Source organism: Mastacembelus armatus, chromosome 5, assembly GCF_900324485.2.
Source record: "Mastacembelus armatus chromosome 5, fMasArm1.2, whole genome shotgun sequence".
Lineage (NCBI taxonomy): Eukaryota > Metazoa > Chordata > Actinopteri > Synbranchiformes > Mastacembelidae > Mastacembelus > Mastacembelus armatus.
The window spans coordinates 26,524,639-26,552,362 of NC_046637.1; the positions used below are offsets into that span (position 1 = coordinate 26,524,639).

The 27,724-nt window shown below is 40.4% G+C and overlaps 1 protein-coding gene across 5 annotated transcripts; it reads right to left on the bottom strand.

The window, feature by feature from the left end:
• Nucleotides 1-16: 16 nt before the first annotated feature.
• On the bottom strand, nucleotides 17-24,559 carry LOC113130599 (RNA-binding motif, single-stranded-interacting protein 2-like). Of its 5 annotated transcripts, none has more exons than XM_026307372.1 (14): nucleotides 24,408-24,559; nucleotides 12,552-12,715; nucleotides 9,267-9,325; nucleotides 8,822-8,913; nucleotides 5,741-5,898; nucleotides 5,491-5,570; nucleotides 5,275-5,384; nucleotides 5,030-5,073; nucleotides 4,737-4,833; nucleotides 4,500-4,550; nucleotides 4,173-4,283; nucleotides 3,959-4,039; nucleotides 3,082-3,169; nucleotides 17-2,508 (listed from the first exon to the last, which is right to left on the bottom strand). In XM_026307372.1, exons 1-13 carry the CDS (start codon nucleotides 24,477-24,479, stop codon nucleotides 3,089-3,091), a joined length of 1,200 nt encoding a protein of 399 aa, XP_026163157.1. In that variant the 5' UTR covers nucleotides 24,480-24,559; the 3' UTR covers nucleotides 17-2,508; nucleotides 3,082-3,088. The 5 variants fall into 5 exon arrangements, with proteins under 5 accessions (XP_026163157.1, XP_026163158.1, XP_026163155.1 ...); XM_026307373.1 differs by having other exon boundaries at nucleotides 5,275-5,351; nucleotides 12,552-12,718; XM_026307370.1 differs by having other exon boundaries at nucleotides 4,737-4,830; nucleotides 12,552-12,718.
• Nucleotides 24,560-27,724: the final 3,165 nt, after the last annotated feature.

A 27,724-nucleotide genomic window follows, 5' to 3' on the forward strand; every position in this document is an offset into this window, starting at 1 on the left:
ATATTTTGATATGTCATATGTTAATATGACAGCGCTAAAGAGAATTGCCATCATGTGAAATAATGTGTGCGTGTAAACACTCATAATGAGAACTTTCTAAATCCATTACAACCAAAAAAGGCATCTTATCCTACTACATGTGACAGAGCAGTTCAATCCGTGACCGAGAGCTAAAAGGTGGGTGGCTACAACATCTTTGGTTGCAGTAATGAACACAGAAAAAATATGACGTGAAAAATTATAAAGAAAAAAAAAAAAAACAACACCAAAAAAAACAGAATTAGAAACAGATTCATCAAACTGCGAGACATAATCACACTGTTTTTTTTTTGTTTTTTTTACTGGATTCAAACATAGACGGTTGTAGAGCAGGGAAGAAAAGCTCCTCGTAATCCTACAGCTAACTTGACGGACATGACAACGAAGTGGATGGCATTCAAACAAGCCTGCTGCCATTTCCGCATTATATACAACTTAGTGTCAATCCTATGAGACATCAGGCAGTTTATCCAGAGAAACAACATTAAGGCTTAGCTAAAAATTGTTTTTGCAGAAATTTGGATCACCCACAAATTCAGACTTGCTGTCTCACTAAAGGCTGTAAGAATCATCTTTAATGGCACTTCCATGGTCTAGTGAGCAGTCTTTTGCAAAACCATTATTTCTATTATCTACATATCTACAGTTTTGTCTGTATGTCTGTATAAATTAAAGGTCAACATATTTGAATGTACTGTATGTGGTGACATGAGCTCTACTCACTGTACTGACAGAAACATACCAGGGCTCATATCTACAAAGCCACAACACTGATGCAGCATCGGTATGGATCTTTTGGATCAGCACTAAATGACGTCAATGTTTGGTTCAGCTCTCCAGGCTTTCTATAAACAGTCAAGGTTTGGAACGGAAATTCATGTAAAAAAAAAAAAAAAACAAGAAGAAGAAAAACTCGCACTGTGCACATCAAAAACAGCATCAATCCCTACGCAAAGAAAAGCTAAGGTCTATTCTCTGGGAAAAGCTTAAATCTACAGCTAAACTCTAGTCTACTTCAAAGGTAAATTCAACAAAACGGCTAAATTAGCTCAAAGGTTTTCAAGTGACAGACAAAAAGGAAAAATCAAGACATTTAACTTTCTACAAACTAAAAATCACAACAGACAGACAATCAAACTCAGGTGACAACAGCAGCATTGAAAAAAAAAAGACTTACAGCTCCCTTTCCTTTCAGACAAATTATTCTCAGGGATTTTGTTAGTCTTCTGTTTGATTTCCCTCATCGCTTTACGCTAAACTCTCTCTTAATTTAGTAACTGCACTGTTCTTTGTACATAGAATCTTTTTGTTATCTAACTGCTCAGAGCTAAAGCATCTTCACATCATCCCTTCGACAGAGGATGAATTTAATGATACCTGAAGGTTTTCCACAACAAAACCGCTTAAAACCACTTCTCATGGACATGGATGTAACACAAAGTTACACCATAACAAAACAGGATGACTTTTAGTATGGACAGGTGTAACAGAGCTCATCATTAATGTGTGGGGTAAAGGACCATTACGTTTCTTCTCGTCTTTACAGACTACAGAATTAAATAACTTCTATAAATGTGTATCTCAATGATCTAAAAACTCTAAAAAATAGACATATAATTCAAATATAAATAGAAATAATTGATTGTCTTGTTCACTTGTGAAAGAATGGTTTAAAGTTCAAAATAATGAATTTGACAAAACTATAAACATGTTATTATCATCTGTGCGTGACTAGAAATCTCTGCAGCAGTTACAGGCAGAAGTAGCTTTAAACGGTTTGCCTCCTACGGTTGACAATGACTCGACATATCAGACCAGCAAAAATGTATGTGTGTTTTTAAATCTGTACAAATTGTTGCTCCCCGCTGCTGCAAATAGAATGTCAGACAACAGACATCAGGAAATAAAAATAAAAGTTTGCATATTTTACAAAAAAATAAAAGACACATTGTGTTTCAACTCTTCCTTAAATCACTCTGAAACATCCAGAATGCTTTTTTTTTAAAAATAAGAATTTGTTATATAACGTGCACAAAAATAATGCTCTGTGTCTATTCCTCCTCCCTTGAGTTTTTTTTCTTTGTTTTTTTAAAACTTCGTGTTCTGTTCCTTGTTTCAGTTATCAAAATAGAGCAAAGCTTCTCTGAAGAAGATTCCCACCTTTGGTTGAGCAACTCTTGAGGATGTGAGCAGAAAAGTTCAATGATGTAAGTGTTGTCCTTTTTCTCAAAAAGCAAAAAAAAAAAGAAAAAATAAACAGTCATACAGACACACATACACACACACACGCACACACACACACGCACACACACACACACACACACACACACACACACACACACACACACACACACACAAACGTTCCTTTTGTTATCCATGTTCAAGTCTGGGTGCTTAGTGATGGTATGGAGCACAGATCTCTTCCAGTTGAATCCTGTCGGGTTGGATTCATCCAGTGCCACATCCCTGCTGGGAGCAGGAAACCACACATTCACCTCTGATACGTCACCACTGACAGAGCCCAAACAGTCTGACCCCAGCCATGACCCTGCTGTCTACGCAGTTACTGCAGCAAACACTTTACACACTCTAACAAATCACTCTCTGAGTTTCCAAATTATCTGTGTCTTACAAACTTTATTCTCTCTTTGAGCTTCTTAGCATGAATAATATATAATAATAATAATAATCTATATTATAATAATAATAATAATCTTACTTTCTACCCTCACTGGCCAATGATGGTGTTTTTTTTAACAACTTACAACAAAGACAGTGCTGTCATGAGCTGTCACATATCAGGCCATATTAATTTGAACTAAAATTATTAAACTGGGTTATTGGAGCTCTATCACTAAAACCAGCTGCCTTATCAGACTAGTGTATGCACTGATTGGCTGTGTAAGTAATAGCTGACCCATCACAACAGTCAGGATTACTGAACCATTTTTCATCAGTCATGCTCTTCATGACTTTGGATTCTAGATATAATACGTAATAATGTGTAACCTGCAGGACGGAGCAGCCTGCAAAGTGTCCTACCTTAGCTTCACTTGGTGTGTTGGTACGAGTAGTTTGTGTGTTCTGCAGGAGTCTCCATGGCAACCGTTTGCTGTTGACCACCATTTTCCTGAAAAAGACGACCGGTTAAGCAATTTGATGATTCATAACAAAGAGGAGTTCAACGGATTTTAGAAAGATATGAAGGAGAAGGCTTCCAATCAGACGTTACATGTTTTAGTGTGGATGAACCAAAGAACTAAGGTTTGATTTCACAGGTGTGATCAGTTCACCTCAACTAAAGCCAGTGCATAATACTCTTAAAAAAAAAAAAAAGCAGTGTATCCCATTTATTTGGCACCAAAAGGAGAAAGCAGGCATGTTGTGGATTTAACTTAATTCATATGTTGTTTCATTTCTGTGGTGCATGAGCTGCTTTCATGCATTTTAGCACTCTGCATAACAGCTCTGCTCTGCCACCCCTGCCTAGGCTGTGGCTTATCAATGCTTCATATACAAACACATGCTGTAAACACCTGAGAGGGTCAACCTCCCGAGTTAAGGCTTTGACCCTCCCAAAAACATTAAAAAATAGTTTAGGGGGTCTGTACATTTCTGTATTCATCATAACGTCAGTCCTTAATATTTTTTACAAAGCAATGGGATCATACTATGTTTAACATGAGTCACCAAAACACAGCGACTTGTACTTGTATGATGAAGAGACTTACCTGTCTCAAATAGTTTTTCTTTTTAATGCCAGTGTGCATCGTTTAGAAGTTAAGTATTTCATTATAACTTAGTGAGCTAGTCATATGGATGAGCCCTATCACCCTAAATACAGGCACCAGTTTTTGTTGTTTTTTGTAAATATGTCCACATAAAAGCTTGAAAGATCAAATTGAGGACAGTTTCTTACCTCTACTGGGACACTGGAAGGAGGCACTGGGGTGTACTGGGGGATGTAGGTCCCCTGCATAGTTGTGTTGGCCGGAATATACTGTAGAGAAGGTAGAGACGGAAACACAAATTTGGTGTAGTAGTTTACATTAATAATAGATCTTGTGTTTAGCCATAGGCACAATTGTCTGCCTTATGCACTGTGTGTGTGTGTGTGAGACATTGGTACTGACTGTGCCCGTGCTGCCCAGGGACAGGTGGCTTAGCTGCTGGGTGAGAGGACCCATCATGGACGTGGGCTGGATGGACATGGCGTGATCCATTGTTGGGGTAAGAACTGTACCCTGTGAACGCAAGGAAACACGCATAAACACGAATCACTATCACTGATATCACTAATGTGCTTGAATCCATAACGTGTGAGCCAGACATCTGGTGATCTGCCTCATGCACATTTGTTTAAACAAAAGTAAGAAGGCAACATCACAGAGACCAGTAAATTACAGCTGAGCTATTCAGAGTGACAAATAAGAGCTTTCTGGACAAGTATAGTGACTCACAGCTGGCTGCATGAGGTATGACTGATGGTGCATCCAGGACGGGCTGTGCACCTGCAGATAAAGAAAAAACACATCATCAAACCCACTGCACTGGTATTGGATCAGCTGCTCGCACAGCCGACCCAGACCCCGTATCAGTTTGTATACAGGTCTCAAATAAAAGGGAAAGAAACCTCGGTAAATATAACTGCTGCAGCTAAAAATGAATTTCATTGTGAATACAGTAAAACGTCCCACCTGGTAGGACGAGACAGGAGAATGCATGTAGGGTGAGAGCGAAGTCTGGGCGATCATTCTGTTTGGCGCCAGACTGTAGGGTGAGGAGTAGAAGCTGCTGAGCAGACACAGAAAAGTGTGAGGAAAACATGACGACAGCGGCACCATGTCAACAAGGTCTCCAGCTAAACTAACAACATTTCTGTGTTCCTCTGGCAACCAGCAGAGGGCAGCACTTTACCAGCGTTCGGGACCTACACTTATTTTCCTGAAGGGCTGGGACTGTTTTCAGTCAGACTGTGCATTCCACTCACCCATTTTGTAAGGCTGTGGGGTCATACGCTAGCGTCATTCCTCCCTGGGAAAACAATACACAGGATTCAGAACCAGTGAAGTCATGCAAAACACCGGTGCAGTCTGTACTGAAACTGCACACAACACGCAGTGATACCACTCTACGCTTTTTAAATATGCCCTGGCTTTGATTTTTACAGGAAATGTAACATGTAATCACAGCAAGATCGCATTAAGAATCATGAGTTAAAGTCATCCATGTTACCGTGTCTCCATCTCTAGCCCAGGGCCTTCCATTCTGGAGGTACTTCCCCTGGTTCTGCCTCTTCTTCTGACCTCCGTCTGCAAACTTACATAATAAGGGCTCTGTGGGCACTGTGAATGCAGCAGATCAAACAGTGAATTCAGTGATCACAAAAACACCGAGCTCTGGCACCAACAACAACAATATCAGGTTCCTATAAACAAACATTCCACGCACCAGGCACTCCTGGTGGAGTCTTGATGAATTTCCCATTGAAATGCTGAATTATGGCCTCACATTTCTCTGTAGACTCCATTCTGAAATCAAATCAAAGCACAGTTTATTCCCTTTTTTGTTTTGCTGTTTACTTTGGGTCTAAATAGGACAGAATTGCACCCAAGCTACTTTTTATTTGTATAACAAACTGCACTCAAGTCATTGTAGACCACCACGGAGTAGAAATAACCTTAGGGTGTTATAGACTGACCTGGCAAATCCCACACCACGGCTGGTCCCGTTGGCATCTCGCAGAATGCGTGTGGAAATGACCTGGCCAAAGGACTTGAGCATGCTCTCCAGCTCTTGCTCATCCATAGTTACTGGCAGGTTGGAGATGTAGAGGTTGGTGGGGTCCTGCTCCTGTTGCTGGAAGTACAAGAAGTGGACAAAAACATCAATTCACAAACAGATCTCACTGTGCTGCCTTCAGGCGTCCCACAGGAATGCATCAACTTAAATGTAACATTTATTTCAACAAAACAATTTCGCTTTGTTACTGAATTTGCATTTGCAAATGGAAATTTTCTTGTCACTTCCAAACATTTTTCCACACAGCAGAAATGTCTGTGTAGGCAGTAATGTGACCTGTCTTTCCATCCACACCTGCTATCACTTTTGGCACATTAATGCTTCACACTGTCCATGCACCTTGTCAAGCATCATCTCACAATAGGACCCAAATGTGAGAAAATTGTAGCGTCTGGCCAATAAACTGAAGCATATTTTGTCACCCATATCCACTCATGTGCTTCTGCCTCAATTGAATTGTGCTTTTAAAAATCCACATTAACACTCAAATATATTGATACATGCAAATATAAATTTGTCTGCAAGGGTAAAGTCACACTTTTCTGGTGCAATACTGTTTAATTAAGAGATCTTGGAACCTGCAAGTAAATTAAAGAGGAGCGATTATTCAAAGACTTATTTCGTGGCACAGGCTTGAAAGTGAAACCTTGTGAGACTGTGCAGGAGCAGACAGGAAGCCAGGCATGAAGTTAAAGAGTTCACAGAGCAACAGGAGCCTGGCAACCAAGAGAAAAGAGGCTGGGCTAAAATGAGGGGAAGGGAAAACAGAGTGAAGGAAGAGGATAGAGCAAGAGGAGGGGGGGAGAAATAAGTAGCTTAAAAAGCTTTTATTTTGTGCAGAAGGAGGGAACCGACAGGATAGGAAGTGGTGGGAGTCTTGAGTCATTTGGGTAATGAAAGAGGAGGATGAAAAGATCTAAACTGGAAAAGAGGATAGATGAGTGGGTACTGATTAACAGGCTCTTCTCTTTCATCAAAATATATTTTATCTCTGCCATTTTCCTTTTTGTCACTTCTTTGTAACACACACCACAATCTGATAGCTTTGCACGCCACAGATAATGAAGCTTTTCGATCGTACGCGAAAGAATTTGTCAGATGGAAGAGGAACAGTTCAAGTTATAATCGTTTGAACTAGACTGATCCATGTATCAAACAGGAGAGGGCAGAATCCAGGTGCTGAGACAAGTTTGCCTATAATTTTTAGTATTAAAGTATTAATGCAAGATTTATTGCCTGTATACGACGCCTCTGTTTTCATCCATGAGCAACCTGCCAGAGAGATAACCCATTTTATGCAATTGTCGTCATTCTGGGTGTGGCAATATGACCATTATGTAACACAGAGGCAGATTTCAGGAGGTCATAGGCCAGACAAGATTAATGTGGGTCAAGGCTATATAACAGAGGGTTAAAAAAAAACTCCCTCTTGTTTCTGCATTTATTGACGCTTTACCTCAGCTAGTACGCACAATATCACACTTCAAATTCAAACCAATATTCATGCTGCTGTAGATAAGAAAATGCTGTTGGAGCCGGTCCAAGCACATGAATGGGATTTGCTGAGGCGTCAGTGCATTTTTTGTGCCTGGCCGTAGGTGAGCTATGTCTGTTGAGGTGTGTCTGGCGGATTTTCCTGCTTGTGTGTCAAGCAGCGCATGTGTTCTGACGTCTGAGTTTGAACAGGGAAGTGCTGGGAAGTAAGACTGCCTCTATTTTTAACTCTGCCATTGTTCCCCTGCCTCTATGCGTACGGCTCCTCTGGGCCCACAGCCTGGACGCTGTGGTGGCCCGTTCAGGGACTGAGCATTCTCTGAGGACGGCGAGTGCAAGGTGTGGCTCATTGTGTTTGTGAACAACACTCTGCAGCATCCCTGATGAATTTGTAAATAGATGAAACTGCACTTCAGTGTTTGATATTACATTTACTTTAAGCTACTATTTGATTTTTCTGACCTGGAGTGACCCAGTAACTCTGGGGAGCTGTGTATATTTAGGTTTTTATAGGGGTTATCTGCATCCCTGACTGGGCACATGCTGTCTGGGTGAGTTAAGCATTGGTGTCCAGTTGCACTTGTCAGGTATTGGGATACACAGGATTGTGTGACACTTCTACAGAAGAGGTGCATTGAGCTTAGACTCAGGGTTGCGTTGCATTGGACTGGTTCAGGTCAGTTTGCAGTGCAGATCTGTTACAGTTTTGCAAGGCCGCATTGAAGGAGATCCTGGTGTTACATTGCAGTGGGTCTGTTTGCGTGCAGGACAGAGGGAGGGGTCAGAAACAGAGGGGTGGAGTGTATTAAGTACTGGTGTCAGCCCCAGGCCAAGGCCCAGATGGATGGACAATGCCAGTCCATTGTACATGTCCCATTGACAGTGGGTGTAGTGGCACCCTCCCCTGGGTTCCTTCAATGGGGAGCCTGAGAGCCGGAGGGATCAGCTTAATGGGCCGACAAGAGTTGCTTTGACTGCAGACACTTAGACAAAGAGCTCAGAACAAGCTGCTACAACAGGAGCAGGTTAGCAACATACACAAACACAGAGACGAGGGTGTGAGGGGAAAGAAGATAGTGAGAAGGGTGAGAAGATGAAAAGAAAGGCAGAGAGGATTGATTATTTCCGCTTATGACAAGTCGAGTCTGAGTCAAACCTGACTTTCTTCTTCTCAGTGTCCATAACTCACAAGGCAGAGGCTCACCCAATGACGTACGATGGAAGACACACCCTCCTATAAACCAGAGTGTGTCTTGCACTCTTGCCAAAAGGACAATTACTGCCAATCAACCTAGATCATGTAGCAGTTTACTTTTTAAATGCTCTAAGTGTATGTGGAGTGTACGCTTCTGCAGAAAGGCATTATTGCTTCTGAGTATCAAAGTGCAGCAGCTTGCTCTTTGGAGATCAATACATTTTAGAGACATGATTGGTAAATTTGGAAGTAAAAGAATCAGTCGTTATACAAGAGGTGGCTAATTCTTACTTTGGCCATCTGAGCCTGGATCCCACTAGACTTCAGAGCTGTAACTGCTTTCTGCGCTGCAGCTGGACTGTCAAAGTCCACAAAGCCATACCCTGTAACAGACGAATTTATGTTAAAATTGTTGCACCATTTTTTATGTAAAATTATTCACTTTCTTGAGAGTTAGATGAGAAGATCAATGCTACTTTCACACCTGTGTGTTAAAGTTGAAGCTAAAGCCAGGCAGTATCATACGCTAATCAGTCAACTTTAGAGATGAGGGTTTATGCTGATTTTAATAGCCATTTCTAGACTTTCTAGACTCCAAGCTTACCATCTCCTGGCTGTAGCTTCATGTTTGGCATACAGATATGAAAGAATATCCAAAGCATACAGCATAAACAAAACAAGAGTCACAACCCTCTCAATTAAAAAGAAAACACGATGATTTATGGACACAACTCACCTTTACATTTGTTGGTGGTTTTATCCAAGATAGCCTTGGTTGACACAATCTTGCCATATCTTCAAGGGCAGAGAAGAAACACAGAACAGGATCAATGACAGATGAGGTGACTAAGAGAAGAATCTGCTCCTACCACATACATACCAATCTTACCACACTTCCTCAGACTGCATGACTACAGGTGTAAACATGACTACGTACAGCTTTGTGCATTTAATTGTGTCTTTATAATGTGATCTTAAGTGTCACAGAAAACTCTGCCTGCCTCCACCCGTCAGCCTTTGTCTGCTAGTGGAGGCTGTTGTACAGTATCTCTGTTCCCCAGTGTGGTTTTCGAAAGACAGGAGACAGCACCTCAGGGCCAAAAACAACATGTTCCAGGCCTGTCTTTAACACACACACACACACACACACAGACTAACACACACCACGCTCATAAATACAGCTCTGGCCTGACATATTTGACTCAAATAGAGATTAAAATGTCCAACTTGCAAATAGAAAAACTGACTTTCAAGGGAACTTAGAAACAAAGTCATACGGTGTCCAAACCTGGTTAGTTTAAATTTCTCAAAAGCAGAATCAATTACGGCTGCAGTGTCATAAGACCTTCATGTTATGAAAATCAACTTAAAGTGGCAAATGACAAATGTTATTTATGTAAGATGTGTAGACTAATGGAATGCGGTGTTATGAGACAGTGCATCAGCACTACAGTATAATAGACCTGCCCTTGTCTGGTGTATTAAGGCAGTGAGGGAGGCTGGTGTTCCTCTGTTTGGGCGACATGGCGTCTGGGCGGAATGTACACTGTAACCTGATGCTTCACCCCTCCGGTTTGCCTTCCTTCCCACCATGTTCCTCTCCCTCTCTCTGTTTTTCCACCCTCACACTGCAACACGCCGCTGGGTCCTACACTCCCGCCTCATTCCAGTGGACATTTGCCCAGGTGACGCAGCTCTGATTAGACGGCCACGGCAGAGATTTGTGTCATAACTCACACCAGAGTCTAAAGTATTAATGCTGCGGATACTAATACGTACATATGTACGCAGGCCACGTATTTTTCCTGCTAAACAGTCACAAAGTTACATGTGAACTAGGTTTGTGTTATAGGCCATAACTGGACAGGCATATTATATTAAAATACGATAAATCATCTCATTTTCCACTACTTTAAAAGATCCATACAGGAGTTAATGATCGGGTTTATTATGAAATATGACATAAACAATTGATACATGACAAAGGACTCTTCCTTGCTCCAGACATGAATAATTCATCATCCATCACAAAATAGCTAGATGACCTTTGCACAGGCTATGTTTATAGTTTCCCACTGTCATCTGCAAAGCAGTCATTAGGCATGATATACACAAGCTTAATATGATTTAACCCATTCAGGTCAAACTTAAATGTTACATTGCCCTAGCCCATATCTCTTGCAAACATCTGGATAAGAATTTTCTTTTATACAACATTTTTTAAAACCTTTTTAAAGACAAAGCAATAATGGACTTTTGTGAGGCTCAAATGGACAAATGTCTGTGAAAATTAGTATTTATTCTGATTTCTAACAGTCTGCTGAATTTTGTCATCAACTAGGAAGAACATTATTCAACTTTCTCATTTTATTTTATTTTTTTATGTATTATTTAAAAATGCATACACAGCATTCTGGTATATAAAAAAGTCTGTGCTGTGTGTATGACTCATTAATAAAACCCATTTTTCATTAACAGTACCATAAACAATATGAAAGGCCTTTACTATGAGTATTACTCTGATGGTCATCATGACTTACACTCTGCACTAAGGTACTATTGACTAGTTTTAGTTTGCATTAGAAGCATGACAAAGAAAACAACAGCTGTGTTTCATGTTTTCCTTGCTCGAGATGCCAGCAGAGTTCAAAGGTCGGACGGCAGTAACTGTGCGACCCTATGCTTACCTCAGTCCCTCTGCATCAGAGCAGCAGTGCACCACACCATGGAGGCCACAGGGACTTAAAAGACAGCTTTGACCCATATACGGCCATCTGACATTCTTTCCCAGCAGGCTATGCTACTCTTTTCCCACTCAGTAAAGTTTCCCTGTCAAGAGTAGACTTCCCACCCCTCAAATCTTCTTCTCTCCACTTCTCTACCACTCCACAGTGATTTCAAGTTTGGTTTGTGTTTCACAGACAAACCACAAATGTTAGATTTTCTTTCAGTGTTCAAGCTTTGAAAACGCATTTATCCAGCAGTGCAACCGCTCTCCATATTAACATGGGCATATGAGTCATGTACATTTGTTCAGTAGGTGTGATGCTTCCAAGGCTTCCTCATGTGGGGTTTTATGGTTAAAATGGAGAATCAAACACAGATGTGGTGATATAGAGTGACATCAAGTGAGATTTCATTAGTTATAGCTGACGCTTGCTCAGGAAAGTGTGTTGTTACAGTGACTGCCCTGTAGAAATTATGGTTTCATGGTAAAATTTGACCAGTTGCATACAGTGACCTGCAGCAGGCTAAACCAGTTTGGGAGCTTTATTAGTAGTCTTTATGTGTGTGTGTGTAAGGCAGAGGACACACTGTCTATTTGTCTAGGGGGTGTAAGTGTTGGTCCACTGCTTTTCAGCCAGTTAAACCTCACAAAAAGTGGATGGTTAGATCAGGACATGAGAAGGCAAAATGTCATACCCTTCACTGGCCCCCTCTCTCGCTCTTTCCCAACTCTCATTTGTTCGCTCATTTCTTTATGTCCCTTTAAGGCTCTAACATTTTTCTGGGCATTTCTTGTGTTGCTGTGATTGTCAAAATAAAATCAAACTAACCTTAGCTGTGGTAAATTAGCATCCACATTCACAAACCACTTTGCCTTCCTTTGCCTTAAAGTGCAGGAAGGAAAGAGTTTTTTTTGAACATCAAATTATGACAAATTAATAGTGAAATTAAAGCCTTTTGGTACAGCTCAAAAAGAGGAAAACTGTAATAAGCCTAAAACAAACATTAGCTTTTATTGTACATGTTTAAAAGAATGTAGACTATACCAGACACCGGTCGCTAATGGAAGCTAACCTGCTATTGCTTCTAGCTTCCTACAGACATATGAACATTATCAATCTTCTCATTGAACTTTGCATGAATGTAAAATGGTGTATAGAGCCCAAATACTGACTCATAATGTGGAATTCCTGAGGCTCATGTAGCACAATGAAACAGCTTGGTGAGATCTTACATCCTTCCAAATGTCACTTTTCTCTGCTGTTTTATTTAGAGAAGTTCAAAAATCACTCACGGCTGGCAGAGCTTCACCAGGTCCTGGTCTGTGGTTCCTGGATGGAGGCCGCGAATGTATAGGTTTGTTTTACTCAACTGTTCCCCTCCTCCGCCACTGCTGTTGCTGCTGCTGTTAGTGTTGGGACTGGGGGGCGCCATCTGGTGGCCGGAGGACACATAGGCCTGCTGCGATAAGAAAGAAACAGAGTTAGTTTTCTGTGCATGGACACTTAAATGCGTAAAATGTGAAAGATTTAACGATATCTAGTGGTGAAATTGCAGAATGCAACCTTCTGAGCCACCCCCTCAAACCCCACCCCCCAGTTTCTAGGCACAAGGTAGTGTAAGGTGGCCTTCACCTTCAAAACAAAACGCGAATCCCTGTCTAGAGCCAGTGTTTAGTTTGTCCATATTGGGCTACTGTAGAAACATGGCGGCACAACATGGCTGCCTCCATGAAAGGAGACCTGCTCCCTATGTAGTTTTAAAAGGCTCATTCTGAGATAAAGAAAATGCAATGGTTGCTATTTTCTGTGATTACGCACTAATGACAACATATTTATGAATCCTATATTCAGAGCATATTCTATTAATAGATCACTAAATATTACGCACTGTCTTTAACAGAAATCGCTCCACTAATACCCGATATCCTAAAACATCAGGAAACAATTGACAAATAACAGTATTGTTAAAAAATTCACGCAACGAGTTTTAAGACACTTTGAGAGATAGAAAAGAGTCGTTCACGAGACAGATGATTATGTGGGAGCTGTGAAAAATTATATACAGCCTTCATGTCAACACTCACCAATACTGCTTTCTGAGGGGAATGTGGGGCCTCTTGGCCTCCTGCTCCATACAGAGGACACTGACCTCTTATGAATTCTCTGTGCTTGGTAATTTCTTTTTGACTTTTGGAACCACAAAGTAACCTCGCAGTGGATATCAAGACCAAAAACTTCAAGATTGTGGACCAGCCAGTGGAGCATAATTAAATAATACACTGTGTACAGTGCCCATTTCATACTCCAATTCTTACTCTATTTTTTACAGGCATTTCAGCTCAAGCTTGTGCTTTTCTCTGTCCTAAAGCTGCAGAAGCCTCAATTTCAAAACTGTAATCTGACATTTACCAGACAACTACTTACGTGAAGTTAACGGTTATCAAGATCCTGAGCAGAACGCTGGAGTTCATCTTAGTCCACATTAAATACTAAGTCTGTTTATCAAGATAAATCAGAAACAAGACAACTTCAAACACACCAATAATGGAAGGGCCCCAGGAATTTATTACTACATGAGAGTACATACTGTAGTAAGATGTTCATGTTTTGAGCTAACCACTACCGTAACTACTACTAAACCTCCTCCTCACTTCATATTTGGTGTTGTTTTGTTTCATTACGTCTATGAGTCCAGTGAGTGCCTATGAATACTAGACATAAACTGTGGCAGTCAACTAGCCAGTGACTCACCACTAGGAACATGAAAGACTGTTGCGCAACAACCAGTGCATCATCACTTCTCATTTCACTATGGGATTCTGGCTCTCCTTGGAGAAAACAAACAAAAGACTGTGTAAACATGCAGATGATTATATGTTATTGGGAAAAATGTGGTTTCATTATCACTTTTGCTGTGAGCTTAGAAACTCAGAAAAAATGACTTTTTTCCCCAGGAATAGATCTAGTGGCTGTTTTCCAAGTACGTCTGAGACAATAAATAGCAGCACTTCAATACAGACCAGGCTCACTAGTACTGGGAAATGTCGTGTCTGTTTGACTTTAGGTTTTGCACATGTAGGAATCCAAACAAATATCCTTTCTGACTTAGCTCAGCAGGGTGCATTGAGCCTGGAGTTTCTTTTTGACAAGCTGATTGGACAGAGATGACAGGTGGACAATGGGTTAATTTCATGAGAGAGGAAAGGGTCACAGAGCAGTTTAGGAAAAACACAGCAGGAAGACACAGTCACACCAGGACCAGTGGTAACGTCAACCCATCCTGCTAATTAGACATCATCTATAAGGCATGAAGCCTCTGTGGGACAGACTCTCAGACCTCTATTTTGACAGCAGCATGGCAGCCACTTCAACAACAGCCTCATACCTCTGAGTATAATCTGCTCCTCATTTTTAAAATGGGTAATAATGCAAACCTGATGACACATTACAATACAGCACACAAAAATTATATACTATTATATATACCCACTATATTAATGTATTGCTCTCAATAAATAGAGCCGCAGCTACGTTTTTCAGTTTCAATGTAAAATGTAAAATTCAAGGTAACAGTCGTGATTCCTTTTGATTTTTTTCAGTTCTTAAGACTCCCAGTTGACGTTTTAGGCCATTAGTTATGTTTTTAATCTACTGTAGTAGATTACGTGGTAATGATGGCGATAATAAATAATAAAGGTATTTGTAAAGCACATTACAAAACACTGATCCTTGAATGAAGTTCTGTACAAGTATAAAAACAGAACAAAAAAGACAATAAAATAAAATGAATACAAATCCATCAAACAACTGACAATGCCACAACCAGGCTACAAACTTTGACAATCAGGAAAAAGGAGACAATAATATCTTCAAATGAAATTTAAAAACAGGAAAGTGGGAGCCTGTCTGACAGAGTTTATTCCACAATTTGGGAGCCACTAAGGAAATAACTTCTCCTCTGCTTTTCAGCCCAGATTTAGGGACAACTAGAAGAATGTGGTCAGCTGACGTAAGTGACCTGGCTGGACTCTATGGCTGTAGGAGCTGAGAGAGGTAATGAGGGAACTGTCAATTTGCAGTTTTATAGACCATGAGCAGAGTTTTGAAATTAATTCTAAATATAACTGGAAGCCAATGAAGGGAAGCCCATCCCGATGTAATGAGCTCCCTCTTCCTTCCTTCCTCTCTTCCAGTTAAAAGATGGGCAGCGGCACTCTGAGCAAGCTGCAGGCTTCTCAGTAAAGCCTGACTAACACCAACATATAAGGCACTACAATTGATCAGTCAGCTGGAAATTAAAGCATGCATGACCAGTTCAAAATCTTTTTTTTTTTCGCAAAAGCCTAACCTGGGATAGAAACTGCAGCTTTAACCACTGAATTTCTTTGTCAAATTTTAAATCTTTGTCCAGGGTGACACCCAGGTTCTTAATAGTAGATATGCAGGAAATTTGTGGACATCCAAGTATCCATGTCCTTAATACATTCCAGTAAGAGTGCTAATGAGTTTGTATCTCTTTGCGATAAAGCTGGATGTCATCTGCAAAAAAAGAGACACCACATTTTCTAAAAATCGGCCTCAGTGGACTACTGCCCGATCCACAGTAATACACTGATGTCGATTCTTAGAAAATCTAGTATGTCTTTTATTGCAGATGACATCCAGCTTTATTGCAAAGAGATACAAACTCATTAGCACTCTTACTAGAGGAGGAGACCACGTGGAAGACCCAGGACACGCAGGAGGGATTATGTCTCTCAGCTGGCCTGGGAACACCTCGGTGTCCCCCGAAAGAGATGGAGGAAGTGTCCAGGGAAAAGGAAGTCTGGGCATCCCTGCTTAGGCTACTGCCCCCGCAACCCGGCCCCGGGAAAGCGGAAGAAGATAGATAGATGGAAGGGATGCATGGATGGATGGATGGATGGATGGATGGATGGATGGATGGGCGACTTCAGTGGAAGCATGTAAACTCATAACAGTACTGGGTCAATTATAGATCCTAAAATTGGTGCAGATGAGAATAGAGAACCACCAAAACTGACAGTAGAACTCATATCATTAAAGTAAGATTTTTACCATTCTACAGCAGAGCCTGTAATACAACACTATTTTCTAATTGATAGAAAAGGATAATGTGATCAACTGTGATCAAAGGCTGCTGAGTGATCTAGAAGCATAAATAAGTATCAGTATCTAAAAGCAATTAAAAACATTTTCCCTGCTCTGGGGAGTTTTAAGACCTGACTGGAACACTTCCAATAAAGTATGAGTGTCCAAATAAGATTGAAGTTGGATAACGACAATGCTTTCCAATACCTCAATGAGGAATGGTAGTTCAGATATAGTTCAAAAATGAGAAGAAACGAGGAATCGAGGTTGGGTTTTTCAATCAGTGGTAACTATTACCAGACTACCATGGATTAGCTTCTGAATGAAAGGCCCAACAGTGGTAAAGACCTCTTCAAAAAATGGACAACATCAATAGAACAACCTGAGTCTTTTGACTCACCAATCAATTCCTTTAAAGAAGACAAAGACATAAGCTCAAACAAGTTGGAACCTGGAGCGCTTGTTTCCTCATTTTCACAGAGTATGAAGAGAATCACCAAGGCCAACACAAATTTTGTGTTCTCATTCTTGTTTGAAATGAAAAAGTGGTAGATGGAAATTGTGAACTTAATTGATGAAAACAAACTATATCCCATAGAAATCGACATTTTCTGAGCACGAATAGCACAAATAGCACATAATCGGCTTCTTAAAAGAAACACTTATTGCCGAATTGTTGAATCAAGCTCCATTACCTTCTACATGTTTCTTTTATTGTCCCCATTATTCAGCCCCTGTAAGTTTTATTAGTATGTAAAGCATTATTCATCTGTGATGTTTCATTTTTGTCAGTCCACAAACGTTTGAGAGACTGGAAATCACACATTGTGCAGGGCAAATACACCATTACCCTGCCTGCGGGAGTTTATCCATCTTTTCACTTTGTAAATTCATGATGAATCTGTTTTTTTGAGGCAGCTAATTTGTGAATGAAAGAACAGGACAGCAAAGACCTATAATCTCATTCACACTCTTTTTATCAGGAGCCAAGTACCAGTCTGGTTTCATGCTGTACCACAAGCACAACAGCCTTTAAATCACCTGCATACACAGTTATACTATTATATAAGGTGAATGCATAATTGACCCAATGATTCAGCTGCCCTAGAACGGGGGTTGCCAACACTCTTCCTGCCCTTCAAGCTTCAGATTGACTGAACACACCTGATCCAGTAGGTAGGGCAGGGATAGTTGGAAAACAAGCAGGGTGGGGGCTCTTAAGGGCCAGTGTCGGCTACCTCTGCACTAGAGGGTAAACTATCCAGTAGAGTCTAAGTGATTTTAGTATTGTAGAAAAAAGGCAACAGGTTAAATGCAGTTTATAGTTTCTATCCATAGAAATATTAAGACACTGTACAAGTAAATGTTTCAACTAAAAATCTGATTAGTTCCATTAATTTAATTTCAATGTCAGAATTGTCTTTGTCTTTGCTGAATCCATAGCTGAAAGAAGTACAGTCAGCTGTGACTGTGGTGGTGAGAATAAGTTTTCCCAATAAGAATTATTTCATGCCTCGAATTAAAGTACAGCAGAAAAGGTTAAAAACCAGTTAGAAATTAAAAACACTAGAGGAAGAGTTCTGCAAGGAAAGTCGCTTTCAGAGGTCAGTGCAGATCAAAGACACCTACGCAGTTCAGATGAATTCACTTTGAACGTTATGTTTCTTCTGCTCGGCTGGAACGCTCTAAATGCAAAACAAAAGGCTCAAAAATATCACCGGATATTTTTAGGACTAAACTAAATATAAAATTCTTTCCTATAAATACGACCATTTCCTGTATCGTGATGTAGACTGTCTGTCTCAAACACTGCATACTGTTGGTCCTGACTGACTTTAATCTCCAAATACATCAAAAACATACATCTTTATTTTATGACTTGACATTAAAACATGAAGAGTGATTCATTCCTATAAACACTAGTGTATCTCTTTAAACGAGTCCATCTGTTTAGATGTCCTGGCTCATTTGAAGTCCCACTCCACTTCTGTTTTTAACACTCACCTTTTTGTCTATCCCTCTGGGGCTTCCCCAGTTGACCCCAGTTTGACCTACAGAATTTCAAGGATTTCCAGGCTGTTGTGGGGTCTGCCCACCTTCCCATGTCCTGACTGCCTGCTCCCCCACTAGAGTGCCTGTCTTCTCCTCAGGCGGGAAAGAGTAATGACTGTCTGACCACCTGACAGGCTCACATGCTAAAACACAGATTTATAACCTGGCTGATGAGGATGCAGCTTCCAGCTTGTATAGAATTAGTCACCGGCATCACTAAGGACCAGCGAGGAAAATGAGTCATGAGGAAGAAAAGGAAGAAAAACTTAAAATCGTCACTACACCGAAGGATGCACTACAAACATTTCAAAAAAGGAATTTCATTTTAAACTCAAATAATTTCATTTTGCTGTTCATATCAATAAAAAAACAAAAACTACTAATTTGTCATACTACACCCCACTGAATTATCTGTCCCCTCAACAGAACTAAATGGAGAAAATGAACATGGTGATGATGATAGAAAACATAAGCCAAATGTGCTTCAATATTAGCCAAGGTTTAGGTGAGGACAATGTGCCTGGTAAAGTCCTGAGCTGCAGTAAGGTGGAAGGCGGGAAATCCTCTGTGTCTGCTACTGATCTTATCACACCACCATTTGAATGAGCAGCTCTGCATTCCAACCAGGTGACAGGGACACCAAGCTCACGTCCGGACTCGTCCTGAAACCTTCCTTTATGTCCGTAACCCACCCTTTCCTCTTTGCCTTTCACAGGCATCTAATAATCTTTAAACCGTTTGCCTGTTAATATTCTTGACCACATCGTGATGCATCACATGCACAGTGCAAATGCACATGGGTGCACGACTTTCAAGCCAGGTCAGGTTGCAAGAACTAGGGAGCTTGGAAACAGATACCAGTGGCCCTTGATGCAACAAAATGTGAAGCACACCAAGTGTCTGGCATCACCGCAGTACCTGGCATTGGATTTCTGACAGCTGTGCTTTCTCCAAGGACTCTGTCTCCCTCTCTACCTGTTCACCTTGGCTGGTTAACGCAGTTGGCACCGAAGCTGGGGACGGATCCAAAATATCAGACACGTTAAACAAAGAGACAGATAAACATATACCTGGCAGGAGGCCCAAAGGACAAAGGTGAGGATAAAGACAGTGCAGCCAAACAGCTGGTTCACTACATGAATGCAACTGTAGCCCAGCAGACAGCAATTATTTATGTAATGCATTATGTATTATCTATGTAATGTACTCTGGAGCTGCTGCAAAAATGCATTTAGATTTCAGACGCGTATCTGATATGTGCTCAGTTCCTTTTATACACAGGAAGTGTTGTTGCAATATTTAAAAACAAAAAAAAAAACCCCATTTACTGAGGTCAGAATGTCAAGTCATTATTTCATTTTCCAAGAATACAGGATACAGACTGGAGAGGTATCTAATGGAGGCACGGTTCATTTTAACATTTCTTGTTACATGTTACCTAAAAGATCTTATTTGTGGGGCAGGTTATTTGTAGGTTACTTGATATCCCTGCTGGTAGTCGGTGACAGAACCTATAGTGTGTTTTAAAGCTGTACTAAACAAATTTTCAGTATCAGGAAGAAGATAAACCCCAAAAGAAGCACGTAGACACACAGCCCACTGACAGCACGCAGGCCTCGTGTTTCCTTACACACAAATGACTCCACTCACGTCTATGCAGCAATGTAAACAGATTTCAGTGTTGAATCTGTATCTGTGGCTTCATTATGTCTCCACTGAAGTTTCAACTTCTACTCTAAACATCATCATTGAGGTGTTAGTAGTTTGAACAGGTTTAAGTGTTGTAGATGTAGAACAGTCATCAATATGAAAGACATCAGCATATTTTAATGTTAATCAGGTGTAATGAACGAGTGAGGTCAAATACCAAATGTTTTAAATTAACGTTTCTCCCTAAATAACTGCTTAGTTTTAGTGTCATGCTGGTTTTACAAAATATAATGTTCTTGCTGTTCTAGCTGTTTTTCTTGATGTCACTTAGTTTCAGTTCATGTCAGGAAACTATACCTGCACTGACTTGAAATGTTTTTGACTGTATGTGCTGTAATCAACCGCTGAACATTTAGCTTTACTTTTTGTACAAAGTCACAATTTTGCTGCAGGGCAAACCAGCCAAAAATCCCCATGCTGGTGCATTCAAGGACTCCACATCTTTTCATTTGGCACGATTGGTGACGTTTGAGATTGGACAGGGCTGACTAAAATTCCCATGTAAGCACTATGTAGGGAAAAAAATGAAGAACACCTATTAGACACAGTGTCATGATGGAAAAATGCAAACTTGGACACATTTTTCATGTTCAGCAGCCAACTTTCTGGTTTAGTTTGTAGGACTGTATATACATTTTGTTTTGGTGAACACTGACAATCCAATGTTATTATATACTGTTATATTTTAGGATTGAACATTTTATCAACATATCTGTATCAGCACTGCATCAGCAGCACTGAATGTCAAACCTTATTTGTACTAACACCAAACTTGTGGCTGTGCAATTAGTAGAATTTCTGAATTTTCCAAATTCGATTTTGGCGTCAAACGACCACAGAAACTGTGTAATCGAGAAAAAACAATCATTTAGCCTAAACTCACACAGCTTATACAGCCAGCGAAGAGTCGTATGTGTAATATTTGGTGGTGTTTAAAAATTAGCGTGAATGAAGATGGAGGAACGAGAACAGCAGCAGGTTGGCAAAAAAAGGCACAACCAATATTTCCTGAAAATAGTTTAGATTTATAAAACTTCATTCATTTTCTACACTAGGTAGCACTACGTCTTTTTAACCACCCGAAGGTGTTTTTTATGTTAAATACGTTTAGCAGTCAATGAGTAGTTGTGTTAACTAATCCAGGTTTTAATATTGACCAATATAATCATGATAATCTTTTTCCATAATTGAGCTTTAACCAAGCTGTCCTTGCATTTTTCATCCCGGTTTGATTTTACACACTTTTACATCCAGGTCGACACAGCTTTGGTGAAAATCATCTTCACTGCACTACTGCCCAGTATCAAAATCAGAGTTATCCATTATGATAACATGATCACATTAACAATAAAATATAATTCAAAGGTCTGAACTCCTGTAACAAGCGGCACAACAATAAAAGTAAACCAAGTAAAGAGGTGTTTATGTAAAGCTGTTGTTCATAGGCTTCTATCACAAAGAAAATCAATCTTTCATAAATTGACTATACAAGTGTTTTGGGCTTTTCAACGAGCTTTTATCAGGAGGCCTCACTTTAAATTCAAATATAACTCTACTCTAATTCTAGTGTTGAAAATTAAAGGCTGAAATCACTGATTCAAAGAAGAACTGTGGAAGTACGAATGTTCCCTATGAATGTTCCCTATGTATGTTCCCTATGAATGTTCCCTATGTATGTTCCCTATGAATGTTCCCTATGAATGTTCCCTATGTATGTTCCCTATGTATGTTCCCTATGAATGTTCCCTATGAATGTTCCCTATGTATGTTCCCTATGTATGTTCCCTATGAATGCTCCATGTGACAGTGTAATGCTTCGTTGTTTTTAATGTTTGATATTTCTTCATATCCAGGCATGTTTTCATCTCTAACAGTCAATCACAGCAGTGAGTTAACATTTGTCAAAACGAACTCCTGCAAAGGCGGGAACACAAATCTGACCGACATGTACAAAAACAAGCCGATACCTTCCCCGATGCCTTCAGAGGCGATGAGCCGCCTCCTGTTATTTTTCCATACGGGAAGCTTTACACGAAAACCGACCTAATTTGATTTGAGAACATTAATTCTATTTATTTGAGAGAGGAAATGAGGTGCCGAGTTAAGGGAGGAGCAGTTGGCTTTAAGCACAACAGAAACCCAACTCCTTCTAGTCACTGGGCTCAGTAATCACCTCACACACACAAAGAAGCTTTTCTCACTCCTCAACGTGTTTATTTTGCATTCCGACTTTTATTTTGTGTACTCGTGCAGCTCAGGTGCAGCAGAATGTGAGCAAGAGATAAAATGAAAAGAAGGTGAAGTGGGGGAGGAAATGTTAGGAATCACAACACGGGAACTTGACCTCAGCGTGAACTGAAGCTACACAAAATAGATGAGCTAGGCAGAACTAAAGCTGTTAAAACTATAACTAATTCTTATTGTCGCGTTGAGTCGATCTGATTATTATTATTCAGATAAATGTGAATAAAATGGTGATTAGTACTTCAAAGAGTCCAAGTTAAACCGTATCTTCTAGCAAGAATCTGAAACCCAAAGATATTTAACTAATAATTAGATATGACAATAAAAGCAGCCAGTCCTTCCATGTGCAGAAACTGGAACCAGTTTTATTTATTTGGGTTTTTATTTTTATTTTTTTCCTTGAAAGCTGACACAACATAAATGCATATATAAACTGTACACATAGGTTAAGCTTAGCGCCACATTGTTTAGCCTCTTTACTAATATTGTATTATGTATTTGAAATATATTGTAAGAATATGAGCAAATGAAAGTGCAGGTGCTCACTCCCATACACTGGATTGCTCATAAAGTGTGTTCTTCCTTTTAAAAAGTGACATTTAAGAGTTTTATCGGTCCCTGGTGGGATGAAACGGTTTGCCCTGATAGTCCAGGGAAGGAATCGTTCAGGGAAAATAGTCTCATAGCAATGAAATAAGGTCTGAGTTAGTAACAGCTGTAGTAAAAATGTATATGGAAAAAAAATAAAAATAAAAATAAAAAATCTGAGCTCATTAAAATCATTTCCAAACTGAGCACATGAGCTTGATTGTAGAACAAACAAGTCAAAGACAATGCTGTTGGTTTTTTTGTTTTTTTTCTTTCTTTTTCCTGTGTGTTGACATCAGATCTGGGAGGATGAGCAGCCAGGCGGTGCCCACGAGCACAGAAAGACAGTGTGTCAATATACATTTCAAAACGCCTTTCAGGAGCACAGTGAAGGCAGAAACAGCAGAAACAGGCAGAGCAGCTGTAAACATGTGGATCTGAAATCAGAGAAGAGGATCCATGGATACTGAAAGAGCTTTTACCATCATTAATAAGTCACTGTGCTCCATAGAAAGACAGATGATATGTTCAACCTCTGCCTGGCCAAACTGAAAACAGACTCTGGAAGAGATTTAAGGAAACGGAGTGTTACTGAAAATTCAGATCTCGGATCAGTAACCTTAGTAAGTTCCAGGACTCTTGGCCTCTTTGGTCATGTGTTTTCCAAATATTGTAACGCTGCACACCAAACACACAGCGAGGCCGCCTTTTGTCACAAATCGCTCACAAAAGTGACAATGTCAGCAGTGAATGTAACCACGAGAGTGCGATTCATAATTCTGGGAATGTAGGCACGATGGTCTGGTGGGATTTTTCAAGGGGTGGGGCATATTCCGCTTTCAGATGGGAAACCAGGAAAAAAAAAAAAAAAAAACTTTGCAAACTTACGCGGCAGCGGAGACAATGAAGACCTGATCCAACATTAGAAATGTGTGTCCGGACCTCACCGGGGGGGAAAAGGCAGAATTGATTTTGTAACACGTTTCCCTCAGCCTGCTCTCCTCCCTACCCCCACTTCCACAAACACATCCAGAGCCCCAGACGCGCTATCCCAGCACCGTCCAGGCACCCATGAAAGTTGCTCTCCACCATTGACTTTTTTCAAATGAGTGAGCAGAGTCCTGTCGACATCCTTACTGTAGTATTTATACACACACACACACACACACACACACACACACACACACAAATGCTACGAAAATACAACAGCAGCCGTCCAACATGACAGGCGCAGCCAATTTCCCAACTAGACCTACCGCGGAGCACGGCCGCTCCATAGGCTGCGTTTCCACTCAGCGAAGTCTTAAGTTAAATTCAATGCGTTTCGCTTTTCAAGGACACTGCAGCTCACTGTCACAAGCCCTTTTTGGTCGCGACAGAGCCGGGCGTGTTGTCCTGCAGGAAGAACCAACTGAAAATTAAAGAAAAATCCCGAAAGCGTTTACCTTTTTGCTGTTTCTGCTGTTATAGCCGTTGTATGGGTTGATTCCTGCCCTTGGCGGTACGGAGAGCAGCATTTTTCTCGGCGCTATGTCCGGAGCAGCGAGCACAGCCCAGGCTGCCAGCTGACGTCAGCAGCTGGGGAAGTGAGTGCCTGGAGTCCCGCTGCTTGACTGCGAGTGGTGCTGCTGCTGCAGCAGGACGGGGCCCCCGCTGCTGGCCCCCGGGCGGCTTCTGGGGTCCTTCACACGCATCCGGGCGGCCCAACTGAACTGGGGGTTAGTTCAAAATTATTCACTGTCCACAGTTATTTCACTCACCAGGGGGGAGGCTGATTGGAAAAGAAGCTTCTTAAAACTCAACTGTGTTTCTTGGCACGAAACAAAGAAGATCTTTCAAAACATCAGGCCGTGCTGGGTTTTTGGGGTCCAGATGACTGGTCTATCCTTCAGTTTATTGGCATTATTGAGACTATTTATCAAGACAACCCCCCAAACTATATCAAATTTCTTACATAGTAGTACAATGTTCTAACCTGCTATTGAGAACCAGCAGAGTAGTATCCAGAAGTTATTAAACGTTTGTATTTAGTGTCTAATCTATATAAGAGTGTTTTACATGAAAACATGATCCATCCATCCATCATCTAGACCCCCTTAGTCCTAACCAGGGTCCCAGGGATCTGCTGGAGCCTATCCCAGCTCTCTTTGGGTGAAAGGCAGGGGTCCACCCTGGACAGGTCCCCAGTCCATCACAGGGCCACATAGAGACAAACAACCTCACACACTCACACTCACTCCTATGGGCAATTTAGAGTCACCAATCAACCTGACATACATGTTTTTGGACTGTGGGAGGAAACCAGAGTACCTGGAGAAAACCCACACAAGCACAGGGAGGACATGCAGACTCCACACAGAAAGGCCCCTGATGGGTTTCAAACCAGGAACCTTCTTGATGTGAGGCAACAGTGCTAACCACTAAGCTGCCCTGAATAGGTGGATGTTTTTATTAATTAAAAACAGCTGAGCTTGACAATAAATCTTGGAAGATGTTTCAAAAATGAGAAAAAAACTGTGAGATTCCACTGTAACTCCTTATCAATTATACAGCATCAATCCAAATCTGTACTTTAAAAAAAATGACCACAGGCTTGTTGTCTGCAATAAGGACAAATATGTTTAACAACAAAACCAGAGTATCTGTGTACCTTCTTTGGTTTTGCTGCTGTCCTTCTCTTTGCTTGTGTAACCTTGTCTATCTGTTTATATTGATTTCTCCGCATGATTTATTAAACTTGTTTAGATATTTGCTATTCATATGTCCGTCCATCCATCATATCCAGGGTCACAGGGGGGCTGGAGCCAGTTCGAGCTGACATGAGGCATGAGGCGGAGTACACCCTGCAAAGACTGACACTATCAACAGGGCTTATTTGCTATTCAAACAGTAGACATTTTCTGGCTAGGCATTCTGAGTAATATAATTTCAGTAATACACATCTTATTTGAATGTAAAAGTTCAGACAGTGCATGTCAACTCTAAAATACAAATATCACATATTACAATTATCATTTTGTCTGTGCCTTAATAAAAAACAGCAACAATCAACATTCTTCTTGAATCAAATCTATTTTTGCCACAGTTGTATATACGAAAACTCAAGACTGCTGATGTTTCTGTCACAAATCCGCCTGGGTAGTTTGAGATTTAAAGATCAGCAGTCAATATTTAGATCACACCACAGCTGTAATATGCATGCTAAATGATATTTTTGAGGTCCTGCACAACTGTCAGTGCTATGCTGTTCCATTTATAGCTCTATCTAAACTAAAGCACTTGATTATGCTTGTCAAAATATTTTGAGAAAAAATATTTGTAAATGAAGAATCCAATAGAAGGTTTTATGGTTGTCTTTTTGATCAAATAGAGGCAGTAGTTTCAGTTTGTACAGGTGTCCCACAAGGGTCTACTCTTGGTCCACTTTTAATCTATACATACATAAAAAATATTATTTCTGCTATTGAGAATTATCCTGTTAATCTTTATGAGGATGGGACTGTTTTATATCTCACAGGTTCTTCTGTTAATCAGGCCAATGCAAATCTACTCTTCTTTTTTTTAAAATAAATGTTATATGTTACTTATTAAACATAGGCACTGTGGAAATATGGTCCACTTCTTGTTTGTGTTCACTACATGCACAGCTTAAGTGATTTTTACAATACAGGGATAAACAAACTATATTTTGAATTTTGAGCAAAGGAAAAACACAAAACCAACTAAAAACCACAGGTTACTGTCAACGTGGGCACCAGATAATCAATCCACTGCACAACACCATGAGCAGTGTATGTCACAGGCAGATTATTTATTTCAGATGTTAACAAGACAGTATCTTTGTAATCGATTTGTGCTTAGATGATGTTTCACTCTGACTGCAGAGTTTTGAGTTTGTCGAATTCGATTTTGTGAAGTGGAACAATAGAATAATACTAGACGGTCACAGATATTGGACTTTAAACAGCAGACACATACACAGGATACTAAACCTAAACATTTACCATCAGGGTTTGAATGAGTGGTATCCTGAAGTTGCCTTTCACATCTTCTGCTTGGCTGTCTGGTCCCTGATTCTGGCTTCTTAGCTACCTGTGCTATATTTAAATGCCTTTTCACTTTCTCCTGTTGCCCGTGACTGACTTGGAGATTTACTGTATCCCAGCACAAATGGCAACTGCGACCTGATGCCTAAACTGCAGTGGCACTCAAAAGTATTGGCACCGGGCATTAATTACATTAAAAAGCACATTTGCTACTCTTATTCTCACATTGTATCCAGCAGTTATGCAACTTACAAGCCATATACTCCACCCGTGTGTCTTAGACAGCTTATTATAAAGAGTATATTTAATTATTTCCAGGAATCAGTGTCATTTTTATATACTGGACTATATGCAAACCCCCTGAAAGACTAAACGTGAATCATATTTGTTCTAGCTTGCACACAGGAGCACAAACATGCCACAAGCACAGAAACAACACCCAACACGACTTTTGTAAGAGCAAGGAGTTTGTTAGATAGATGATCACATACAGGTGAGGGGTGAGGAGTTGGCTTCCCTTCAGTATGAATGTGCCTAATATTCAAATGAGAAAGCTGTAAGACCATGCGGTTCCTCAGAACCGAGATTTGTCTATGCAGTTTGCCAGTAATTGATCTTGCTCAAATACAGATGCAAATTCTAACACAGATTAATAATTAAGCCTGTGAAAAATATCTTGTTTATAGTTTTAAAATAAATGCCTTTTACTATTTTGT